This window comes from Leptonychotes weddellii, chromosome 13 (genome assembly GCF_054177405.1).
Source record: "Leptonychotes weddellii isolate Sample4059 chromosome 13, ASM5417740v2, whole genome shotgun sequence".
Classification (NCBI taxonomy): domain Eukaryota; kingdom Metazoa; phylum Chordata; class Mammalia; order Carnivora; family Phocidae; genus Leptonychotes; species Leptonychotes weddellii.
The window spans coordinates 4,276,419-4,289,035 of record NC_138381.1 but is presented as its reverse complement, the minus strand read 5'-3'; the positions used below and the strand labels follow the sequence as shown (position 1 = coordinate 4,289,035).

The 12,617-nt window shown below is 36.1% G+C and overlaps 1 protein-coding gene across 1 annotated transcript in view; it reads left to right on the top strand.

The window, feature by feature from the left end:
• Positions 1 to 12,617, top strand: part of C13H18orf63 (chromosome 13 C18orf63 homolog) — a 73,593-nt gene that overhangs the window by 18,886 nt on the left and 42,090 nt on the right. Inside the window, exon 11 of the mRNA XM_081802509.1 lies at positions 6,798 to 7,817. Within this exon, the coding sequence (XP_081658635.1) occupies positions 6,798 to 7,817 (1,020 nt within the window). The remainder of the gene's footprint in view (positions 1 to 6,797; positions 7,818 to 12,617) is intronic.

The window sequence follows — 12,617 nt, the reverse complement described above, 5'->3', positions numbered from 1 at the left end:
AGGTGCCTGGGTGACTCAGTCTGGTAAGCATCCAACTCTTGATTTCGGCTTAGGTCATGATCTCAGAGTTGTGAGATCGAGCCCCACATCAGGCTCGGTGTTCATCAAGGAGTGTGCTTGAGATTCTCTCTTCCTCTGCCCCTGCCCCTTGCTCTCTCTCTCTCTCTTTCTCTCTCTGGAATAAATGAATCTTTAAAAAAAAAAAAGAAAGAAAGAAAAAGAATGTGAGTGGACAAATTCCAACTGGCATCCTTATGATAATGAATCTTAAAGTTTTGCCCAGACATAACATTTTTAGTAGTTACTGGCCAAGTCCAAATCTGAGAATTTAGAAGTAAATACATCATTATATAATGCACTTTTATTGGATATATTTATCGAATACTTATTATTTCCAGCCCATGTCTGTTTTAGAAATAGTGAATCTGGACAATATACTTGTGCAAATTTGCTTCTTAAAGGTAAAATAACACTTAGTTGGAAATTCTGGTCTTTGTATTGCTCCTGACAATAAGAACTTATCCTACTCAGTTTTATTGAGTGCCTCTGTGTGCCAGCTTCTTTTACATGTATTATTTCATCTTAATCATCTTGGAATAAAGAATTGTTTTCCCACTTTTTGCAGAAGAAACTGAAGTTCAGAGCATCCAAGTAATTTAACCAAAGCCACACAGTTAAATACATTGCACAATTAGAACTGAAACCCAGAGGAAGATTCTTAGTCATGAAATTGGGAAAAGTTTAGATTTGTGTTTAAGAGCTTTGGTTATAGGAACCTATACTGTGTACATAATCTTAGGCAAGTTATTTCATCTCCTTGTGCTTGTTTTCTTGTAAAACAGGGCATGGTAGTGGTGGTAATAATAACATTTGTCACAAATTGGGCTCTCTAGGAAGCTGACTCTGGAGTCTAGTGCACATGATGTTTATTGGGGACTGAATTTGGAACACCTGTGGAAGGTGAAGATGGAAGAAGATGGGGTAAAGGGAGAAGTCATTAGCAAAGCAGGTACCAGGTAGCTTTGGCCAATCTTCCCAGGAGCTCTAAGGCTAAAACATCTCATCATGGTGGTTTTGCATTGTCCAAATAGCCAGGCCTTTATAATCCCTCCTTCATCTGTCATTGGATTTGGGCCACCCAGGGATAGGCATGTCCATAGGTGAGGTAGGTTTCTGGAACTAGGGCATCCCTGCAAGGGCCAGCTCCCAGCAGTGGGGGCAGCAGCCCTTTTGTGAAGGGGATCTGAGCAGCATGTCACTGCGTCCTTCACAGTACTTCACAGGGTGTTTTGTTTTTTGTTTTAGGATTAGATAATACCCAGAACAGTTCCTAGTACTTAGCTCATAGTAAATGTTAGTTCCTATTATTGCTGCACCACATGTTAGCTTTAAGATTCATGCAGCCTAAAAAGCGTAAGTTTAAAAAGCGAAAAGCAAATTGATCAGACTATTTAATAAAACTCAACCGACTTTTTAAAAAATTAAATTAGCAAGAGTGCTTAACCAAACTAGTTTTCTTTTTTAATTGATGGAAGTTCTCAAAGGTAAATAAATTAGTATAATAAACTCTCATATGTCTGTCATCTAGCTCTTCTTTGATGTAGTTTTTGGGTGGGGAGTAAACTGGAGTATTTTAAAAGAAACCCAAGATACGATGTTGTTTCATCTGTAAAGACTTCAGTATGCATCTCTATCTGACAGGAACTTTTAAAAATTATTTACAATAATTCCTTAATATTATCTAATACCAGTCCATATTCCAATTCCCTGTTTATCTCAAAGATTTAGGGGGCTTTGTTTAAATCGTAATCCAAGCAAGGTCCACACATTTTCATTTGGTTGTTATATCTTTTAGGTCTCTTTTATCCTATAACATTCCAAACCCCCTTCCTTTTTTATTTATGTCAGTTATTTGCTGGAAAAAGTGGACCATTTTCCCTGGAGAACATCCCATATTCTGGATCTGACTGTTGCTTTCTTGTGTCATGTCATTTGCAGTTAACATATTCTAAACCTCCTCTTTCCTACAAGCCTGTGGTTAGATCTAAGCTTAACTGAATTCTGGTTCAACTTTAATCAAGAAACACTCAGGTGGTGCAATACACAGAACCAGATTTTAATAGATAAAACACATTTAATCAGTCATTTTGGTCAATCCTCAAGTTTCATTTAATCATTACCTTAATTCTAGGACTCCATTAAATGACATCCATTCATCTAAATACATGATAAGGCTTTTGGTTTTCTTCTACAGTTTATGTTAATGTGCCAAGTTATGTTAAGATGTTTGTAAAGTTCTAGAAATTAAAAGTCAACTTAGCCACATTTGCCAGTGACACCTGGAACAATAATGGTAATAATGTAGTAAAATATAAGATTTTTGTTGAGTTATGACTTCATAAAGCTTTGGTTTGTTGACCATTTAAGTATTTTAGTTCCATGAATTATTTATCATCTCATCTGCTGTTTACATTGTCCTTTTTGTAGTCTTTTTATAAATTTTGAATATAAACCTAGAGGTTTCACCCTTTGGCTATTTACTATATTTTAGAAGTTGAAAGAATGAGTAAATAATACATCGACAGGCTACAGGGCAAAACAAGCCCTTGGAAGTTATTCTCATCAGATGTATGTTTCTGAGATAGATGAAGATGAAACAGGGTGTGAATATAAACATATTTCAGACACATATTCTACATAAGTTTTATGTCAGAATGCAAGTAATTCTATTCTCATCTAAATCTACCTAGATTGAGTTTTTCTTTTGGAATCTCAAGTAGTGGATATGTTGTTTAAAAGTTACTACAGTTTATAAAATGCAGGAGTCAAAAAAATGGCTTAGTTCTTGAATCCTTTTTTCATCAAATGGAAAAAAATCTATCTAAATATTTTAAGATGACCTAGTCACTTCTGATAAAACATCTCTTTGAGGTAGAATTTCATTTAAATTTAAGAATTGTTCTTCTCCCCATGATAGCATCTATGTGCAGGAAAAGGCTGTGTGGGGTGAGGGCATTTGGTGTATTTACCTAAAATGATCCAGGAGAATGAATGCCTTAAGCTGTTTCTGGACACCTACAAAGGTGGTGAGCTGGATACGTGGCTTCTGTTAACTCTGCAACTGAAAAACCAAAGACCTTAATAATTGAACTTTTCAGCGGAAACTGCAGAAGTGTGGCTTTACCTTATTTCTTCCTTCCAAATAATGTATGAGTATGTCTGATTAGTTGATCCTAAATTGCATCCTGAACCCTAACTGCAAAGGAAAAAATGTCCATTTTAGATTTCCAGGCACCAGTTTAGGAAGGAACACTAGATGGAGGGAAGAATGGATGTTGAACTTCAGTCCACCAATATCCATCACACAGTCACAGCTGGGTAATGCAGGGGAGAGAGGGGCATTCGTTTCTTGACCTGGATTGGTCTGATGTTGGTGGTATCTTGACGAAGATGACGTATAAGGTTTTCTTCTAAGCTCCCTTGTTCAGAAAGTCTTCAGAAGAACAGCTGCATCCCCTCTTCATTGTCTTCAGAAGTATATGTCAAACCCTGTTTTGGGTTGAATTGTGTCCTCCTTGTCCCATATTCATGTGTTGAAGCCCTAACTCCAAATGTCAGGATTTGACCTTGTTTGAAAAAGGATCATTGCATATGTAATTAGTTAAGATCAGGTCATACTGAAATACAGTGGGCCTCTAATCCAAGATGACTGGTATTGTTTATATAAAGGGGAAATTTGGAGACAGACACACGTGCAGGGATACCATCATGTGAATTTGAAGATGACCATCTATCTACAAGCCAAGAAGAGAGGCTTAAAACAGATACTTTCTTCATGGCTGCAATCCTACCAACACCTTGATTTTGGACTTTCGGCCTCCAGAACTTTGAGGCAATACATTTCTGTTGCTTAAGCCCCTCAATTATGATACTTGTTACAATAGCCCTATCAAACTAATACAAACCCATTTTTGATGAATGCTTTTTCATTCAGGTTAGCAAATCTCCAGGGGTTATAAACCAGCTCTTATTCATTAGTCAACCTCTGTATCCCTTCATTCAGGGTCATGAAACCTGGCTGGGTCTTCTGTGCCCTCTGAAAATTATGGGGAAGTAAAGTAAGGTGACTTCTTGCTTTACTGTCATGGATAAGCCTCCAACTTGAGAAATCTACAGACGAGAAGTGAGCCCTCCTCATCTGTTTTCAGCATCAACTCAAACCTCACCCAAGATTTTTCTTGGAGTCTTCCCATTTCTCCCAAGAATAGCCAGGGTGGGAGAAAGAATATTGTTCTCTATGATGACTTTGTATTGTGTCAACTTAAGTATGCCAGAAGTATATTTTTCTGAATTCCTTTCTCTACACAGTTCAGGCTTAGGGTGGCACGTGACTGGAGAGGTGGAAGTGAAGCAAGAACCATGTTTACACTTGGAAAGTGTATGTGAAGACTGAAAGACAACTCAGACCCCTGGGGATGTGCTATGGCACCTTGTTAGTTGGTGTGGAGTAGGAATTAGGCCATAGTTCCTTCATCTCCCACTGTATCTCCTCTTTAAGTCTCTCTAAAGCCCACATCAGGTTTTTGTGCACCCTCATTGCATAGTGCACCAGCCCTTCAGTAGGCCACCTGTATTGTGACATTGGAGGCTTGAGGGTGGTAAGAGATGACGTGGGTTCTGGCTAGAGGCAGCATGCTTTCTGACATGTACTCCCATTTTTCAAGATGGTCACAAGATTGTCCATCCACATGCCCTCATGACCAGTGACAACACTCATGCTATAGCGAGGTGTAGGGGTCTTTGTTCTCTCCTCCTGTGTTTGGGCAGGACTGTGACAGAGGTGATGCTGCATGACTTCCAAGACTAGGTTAGGTGGAAGTTGTCTCTCTCGGGACTCTTGCTCTGGGATCCCAGACCACATGAGGGGGCTGCCTGAAGTTAGTCCAGTTTACAGCCAGCATCCAGCATCACACGTGAGTGAGGAAGTGACACCAGCCCCAGGGTCCTCTCACTGCAGTCCCATGAGAGACTCTGAACTAAACCAGATCAGCTCCCAGAATTGTGAGAGAAAAGACCTAATTATTGTTTTGAACCACTAAGTTTTAGTGTGACTTATTCTGCTTAATAACTGGATCACTCACTTTTTCTTTGCCTATTTATAACTCTTATCTCTGAAAACTCTCTCCAGCTCTCCTCTCAACTCCACTCAACAACTGAACCTCCAGCAGTGGAGAGAGGCAAACCAGTTCTGGTTTGCACATTATTCCTAGCAATTTTAAAATTTTATTTCAAGTTGTGACTCTGTTTTTGATGCCAGAGGATGAGAAAAGAACTCCCTATCCCATGTTTCAGATTATTGTCACATGTCACTTTTATGGACTCTAGGACTCAATAGATATGTATTTTAAAAGACTATAAACACCTCCCATCAACAGGTGAATGGATCAACAAAATGTGGGATTTCTATATAGTGTAATATTATTCAGGCATAGAAAGAAAGGAAATTTTGACCCCTGCTACAACATGGATGAACCTTGAAAACATGCTGAGTGAAATAAGCCAGACACAAAAAGACAAATATTGTATAATTCCACTTATACAGGATATGTAGAGAGGGCAAATTCATAGACCTAGAGAGTAGAATAGAGGTTCCCGGGGGCTGCAAGGAGAGAAAACTGGAATTGTTGTTGAAGACTACTGAGTTTCTGTTTGGAATGAAGAAAAGGTGGTGGAAATGGGGATGGTTACACAACAGGAGTGCGTGCAATAAGGAATGTACTCAATGTCCCTGTACTGTATACTGAAAAATGGTCAAAATGGTAACTTTATGTTTTATCTATATTACCACAATTTTTTTAAAAAGACTAAACACTTGGCTGTCTTTGAGCTGTCTGGCTCTTTGCCGGTCTGACAGATTCTTGTTGAATAGCTACCAGGTACCAGCACTCTTTTAGGCAGTGAGAATACAAAATGATCAAAACACAGACAGCCAATGTCCTATAGTCAAAATCTTACTTATTCTTAAAGGCCTGCTATAGATGCAACCACCTCTTCCATTTATTTAATTTCTTAGAACAAGAATTTTGTAGTAACTGTGAATGATTTAAGAATGTGAAATAGAGGGGCACCTGGGTGGCTCAGTAGGTTGAGCATCCGACTCTTGGTTTCAGCTCAGGTCATGGGATAGAGCCCTACCTTGGGCAGCAGAGAGTATGCTTGGAAGCCTCTCCTGCTCCCTCTGCCCCTGCCCCTTCTTGTGCACTCGTGAGCTCTCTCTAAAATAAATCTTTTTTAAAATGTCAAGTATATAAGAATAAATACATCATGGTTCCTACCCTCAAAGAATCTAGTATCTACATAAGGTGATGGAACATGCATGCTGAAAGATAAGAACACCACCTTTTACTACTATTTTTTTGGTGACAAATACTGATAGCATATTCTTAGGAAGTTGAGGGGGGAAGAATGTAAAGAAGAGGGAAAGACATTCTGAACGAGAGCAGCATGGACCTCTTTGGAGGACAATGGGTAGCTAATTGTAGTTTTCACAGTTGATTTATATAGAATGTAGAACATATCTTCATCTAAAATATCTTGAAAGGCTGGTATCTTAAAAAGGATGCAAACCATAGAAGCGTACATGTTTCCTCAAGAAAGCTCATTGGTTTTTTGTTGTTGTTTTTTTCTGTTTTATAGTAGTGTTACTTTATATTCTTATTTTGATATTTTATATGTTATTTCTTTTCCATTAAGAACATTTTTACATTTTAAAAATTTCCTAATCTCTATCCTTTCAGGAAAACAAAGTCAAGGCACCTAATCTGACCACTAAACAAATGTTCAAGTTCTCTCTGACTCAGGGCCCTTCCACACGACCTGCTCTGGCTGAGCGTCTTTTACCATGTTCAGTAGTCATGGACCACAAGGTGGAGCATTCCGGCAGCCATCTGAAGAAGCCCTGGGTGTCCTCAACTCTGCACCTCCAGCAAGAAGCTCTCCAGAACAGAAAGAAATCCCTGTCTGACAAGACACCCGAAGTACATTTGGAAGTACCAAAGCCCAGCAGAGAAAAGATTCGAGTTCAAAGCACAAATTTTAGTTCCCAGAATAATATTGCCCCTCAATTCATACCAGTTTTCAAAAATCAGTCATTACAAAGGAACAAAAATATCTTAGAACCTGGCAACCTGAAAAGAAAACAGCATGTTATTACAGAATCTAAATTGTTTTCACTTAAAACTAGCATGATGCAAAATGACAAACTGAATTTAGATCCAGCTATTAGAAAAAGACTTAATCATAACATTCAGATGAATGCTAGAAATTTAAATCAGAAGACTTCTAGACTACAAGAAAAAAACACTGGGTCCTGTGAAAATATGATAAAATATCCCCCTTTTAATGGAGAATCATCAACTGTGAGTTTAAATGAAAGTAAACACCTGTCTAATAGTTTAGCATTTCAGATGTCAAATAACGGTTTAGGTGTAATAAACAGTGCTGTTGACTTCCAAGTGAATGGAAAACAACATTTAACAAACAAATATATAACACAAATTTTAGGAAAAGGCCACAAGTCACTAAAAATAAAAAAACAACCGCACATTTTTGAATCAGACACAGAAACGGAAGATCCCCACCTACTACAGCAACAATCAATAAATCAAACTATGAAAGTTGATGTAAATGACCACAAATTGATAAGCAAAACAGGCCACAGGTCTAAAAGAAAATTGTGTCAGGAATCTTCAAAAACTTCAAAGAGACCTCATTCCAATACTATCCATTATGGACAGTCCAGTTTCTCTAGGAACAAGGTAAAAAAATCTGGGGTATTTATCATATGGTAGGCCTTTCAAACCCCTAAAGATTTAAATGATTTTCCCCAGATCATCTAGAAACAATGAGAAACAGAGTATCTACCCTAACACAAGTGCAAGTATATACAGTTAATTTTAACCAAGTGTGATTCTTTAATCTGATTACAGATACATGATGTGGACAAATCAAAAGCTCAGAAACCTCTCATCCCTAAAGCTTAGAACATGGATGTGAAGGAAGGAAATGTCCACCAGGTAACTTAGGTGATACATTTTGATTTATTTTTTGTTACATTATCTGAATTGGTATTGCCATGTTTAGAGATCCCCAACCTCTTGGTAAGAAGGAGCTACTTTTAAATTACCTGAAGCCTTATAATCAGCAAGGAAATAGGAAATACTGGGAACAGTGCAGCCCTTGAATAAGGACTGTACACAGAATCTGTTGCGTATAGTAAAGGCCCCCACAGAGGGATGAGGTGGAGAAAGGTCCCGCAGCTGGCTGTCTCCCACACTGCTCTGTGGTCTTTGCAGACTAAAAAGAAGGCATAGCAGTAACAGACCGCCTAAAGATACAAGATTCCGCATCCACTAGAACATGTACCTTTGGGACTTTTACCCAAGATAATTAACCTTATATGATGTTTCAAAGGTTAATCACGAAGTTAAAATTTACTCCACAAAATTGCAGTGCTGGCTAAAGTGAAACTTGAGATTTAGCTGATAATGCTGAGTCCAAGGCACTGAATTCACAAACCATGCGTTTGGAAATTGCATTGTATTCCATTCTGCCATCTGTTTTATTCTAAGAACAAACATATTACTAAAATATCCACAAATACTTTTTTTGCATAGAATTACTGGAATATTTTCAAATTCCTGTGAACAGACTAGAAACATTTTCTTCTTTTCTCCTATAAATGCTGTTTCTTTCTGTAATAGAGTTTCAGCCTGATTTCAATTAACCAAAAGGTACTTAATTCTGTTCCTATTTTTTTAACTATCTTGTATTTCATGTAGTTTTTGACTACATTTTAATGCACTCAGTAGGTGGTTAAGGAAAAAGTGTGTGTGCTAGAATGCCTTAAAATTTTTCATTTTCATTTTAAAAAATCTATTCCAGATTTCATAATTTTTTAGAAGTATAACACTTTCCCACTTTGAACTACTTAAGATCTAAGATAATTTTTAAATTAAAAAAAATTATTCCATCACCTAGAAAGAATAGCATAATGAGAAAAATTATGGATATCTTTATTGGAAATAATTTCTGCCAAATGTAAAGTTAGTATATACCCCTGTAAAAAAATTTGAGTAATTACAAAACAGTTTCAAGAAAAAGTAAAAAACAAAAACAAAAACAAAATGCCTGTAATTCCTCTTTGCAGAGATAACCACTCTGCATATGGATGGACATTCACACACTCCTGTGAGCATGGAATCAGGCTCCATACACTGCTGGCGAACCTCCTTTATCACTTGACAGTTGTTATTTTCATGGGTGCATAGTATTTATTCCATGGCTTGTGGGTATATTAACTGTCACTACTGATTGACACTTAAGTTGTTCCCAACTTTTCACTGTGGCAACAGTATTGTACAAATGGTTTTGAACAGATATTTTTAAAATATCCAAGTGTATAGTAGTTTTGTTAGTTGAAAATACCTTTATTTTGCCCTTACTATTTTTATGGAGATTTCTTTGAATATATTATTTTTATTATTGAAGATTTCAAGCTTTACAACATATAGACAATAGTGTAAAGATCTTCTAAGTAGCCATCACCTAGCTTTAACAATTATTAATATTTTACCACTCTGTCTCACCTATTTCTCACAGATCCATTTTTTTACTATACTATTTAAGACAAATTCAGTACATCAGACAGTTCACCCATAAACACTTTAATATAGCTCTCTACCAGGCAAGGGATAGCATATTTTTAAAGAAAAAAAGAATATGTGTATGAATATATTACAATTTTTGGCCTATCTACAGTATCTTTACTAACTCACTAAATTTTACTTTAACATGTAAACTGTCAGAAAGCTCTGTTTCATAGAACAGCTAGGGCCTTCGGTCATACAACCAAAATAATGGCGTGAAGATTTATTTGTTCAGCATACGTATGTGCTCTGTGCCAGGCAGTGGACCAAGCACTGTGCTAGTGAAGTAACAAAAGTGCCATTGGCTGTGTAGTCTAGCCTCCAGCCAGCCCATTCTGGGTTCCCAGCAAAAATGTAGAAGTGTATGTGCAGTGAAGCAAATGCAACAATGACGTTTTGGTCTATATTACAAATAAATTATTGAGCTTACAAAAAGGGAGAAACAGAAATAGAGTTTCTCACCTAATTAGTATTATTCTGGCTTTCAAACATTTTAGATGTTTAATTTGCAAAATGTGATAGAATTGTTGTGTAAGATATTTAAAAGAAATACAAAATCCTCATTAATATTCTACTGAAATAATTCTTCATTAAATTTTTAAAAACCCAGCAGAGAGCTGAGTGTAAGTTGAACCTTGATTTTTTTTAATGTGATTCACTGTTTTTCCTACTTCACTAAATCATTGCAATTAAAGGCAAAAGTGAATACAAACTCTGCTTCAAAACTGTAAATACAGTTCTTGCTCTTGAAGTTGCACCTGGTTGATTAATTTACTGTAAGCATTTCTTTTTCCCAGAGTATTTCTATTTTGAAATATTTTGTCATTTTCAGAGGGAAACACAGCTGGTTTAAAGCCCATTTTGAGTGGGCCTTGTTCATTCTAAAACTGGTATGATAGATAACTAGTAGACTGCAATAAAAAAAAATGGTATGTCATGTTTGTGAGGCTGTGGTGACAATATTTGTTAATGAAAATACTGTGAATATCTTCATTAACATATTCTGTGAATATAGTATATATATTTGGTCACTCAGTCGTCACAACATGTACTTCCTTGAAACCAGTCTTTCCCTCTGCTCCGTGCATTCCTAGCTGCCTTCCTGCTACTATCCTCATACTTTAGGTAATAAAAGACTTACTTTATTATAAGACTAAGCAAAATAATTAAAAAGATAAATCCACTGCTTAGTGTGTAATATCTTCCAACTCTTTATATAAATAACCTTGCTAGCTCCTCCTCCACTCCATTAGTGTCTAAAACTAATTTATAGGATAGTATTTCATTTAGATAAATGTTAATCTACATGGCAAGCCTGCTTATGTTAGGATCAGTCTATTTTCTGGTGTAAAGTAGGTTTCTTTTTCATCTTACAGTATTTACCTTAATGAAAACTTAACACACAAAATATTTGTAATGTGTATATTTGATATATGTATATATGATATGTATGTACATATAATATGTACATATTGTATATATGTTTATATATATGATTTACTATAGAGATACATGAACAGATTGATTGATTGATTATTTACTATTTCATGTTCAGAGAAGAGGTTCCAGGCCAAATTGCTGTGCTCAGACTCACTGAAAAAATTAGTGAAAATTTTGGTTCATTTTAAAGATTATAATTTTGAAAGCCAGGATAATTCCAAATCTAATTAGGGAAAACTAAATTGCACTTCCTTGTTTAAGTTTTTGTTGATTTATATGCATTGTGGACACCACCCCACCCTGCCCTCAAATCATTCTTCATATTCCAATTGTATGTTAGTTTTAGAACCATTACAGTTTTAAACCATAAATAATTTTATGTTTGCCTATATGCAGAACCTTAAAAGATTAGCCATTTCATTTAAAAACCTATGGCAATATGCCAGAATTTATGCTAAGAATCATCTTCATAGAAATGTAAAAATGTTTTTCATGTACTATTTGTATTTTCAATTTCCCCACAGTATTTTTTGCTTACTATATTTGAACTTTTTCTATTTATATTTTTATATATTACTAAAATTATACATTATTACATATTTTCTTTGTATTTTTTGCTTACCATATAAAATACGTAAAATATATGGGTTTGTCAATGATTACTAACCAGTTCACTAACCAGTTTTTGCTCTCTTTTTCAAATTGCACATTATCTGGTGTTAATGCTGGAATTGACAATATATTGTATTTACTGATACTTAAGAATGGTCAGTATTTATAGCTGTTTAAAGATGTCATGATCATTATTTATTGATGCTCAAAATGTTCATGTTGTATCCTACATAGTGTCTTATTTTAAATAAGAAAATAAAGGTATTCAGATAGGTGTATTTTCATGTTTTGGAGAGACTACCTATAGGAATAGAAAGGCTTGGATAAATTCCAAACTGTTTTACATTTATGGTTCCATTTCTTCACGTGCATTTGCTACTGGAGCCATGTAAAGTAGTTAGGTCATCACCACTTCCCAGAACTTCTATTCTCAAAAGTTTCTTTTTCGTTTCATTCAACAGATACTTATTTAGTATCTACTACATGCCAAGCACTATTGTAGGTACTTGAGATACATCAGTGAACACTAACCTTGGGATATATCAGTGAACACTGAGAAGGACAGGTGATAAACATGACAAATAAATAATATAATGTATTAGAAAGTGACAAGTATAAGAAAAAGAAAAATAGGAAAAAGTAAGGGAGATGGTTAAGGTAGGCTTCCTTGAGCAAAGACCTGAAGGAGGTGAGCTCTCCAGGCATAAAGAGCAGGCTATGTATGTTCAAGAGACATCAGGGAGCCCAAAGTGGCTAGAGTAAAAAGAGCCAGAGGGGGGAGACCAGGTCAGATCTGATGATATTGGGCCTGTCAGCCATGGCGAAGACAGTCAGTTTTACACTGAGTGAGATGGGTTT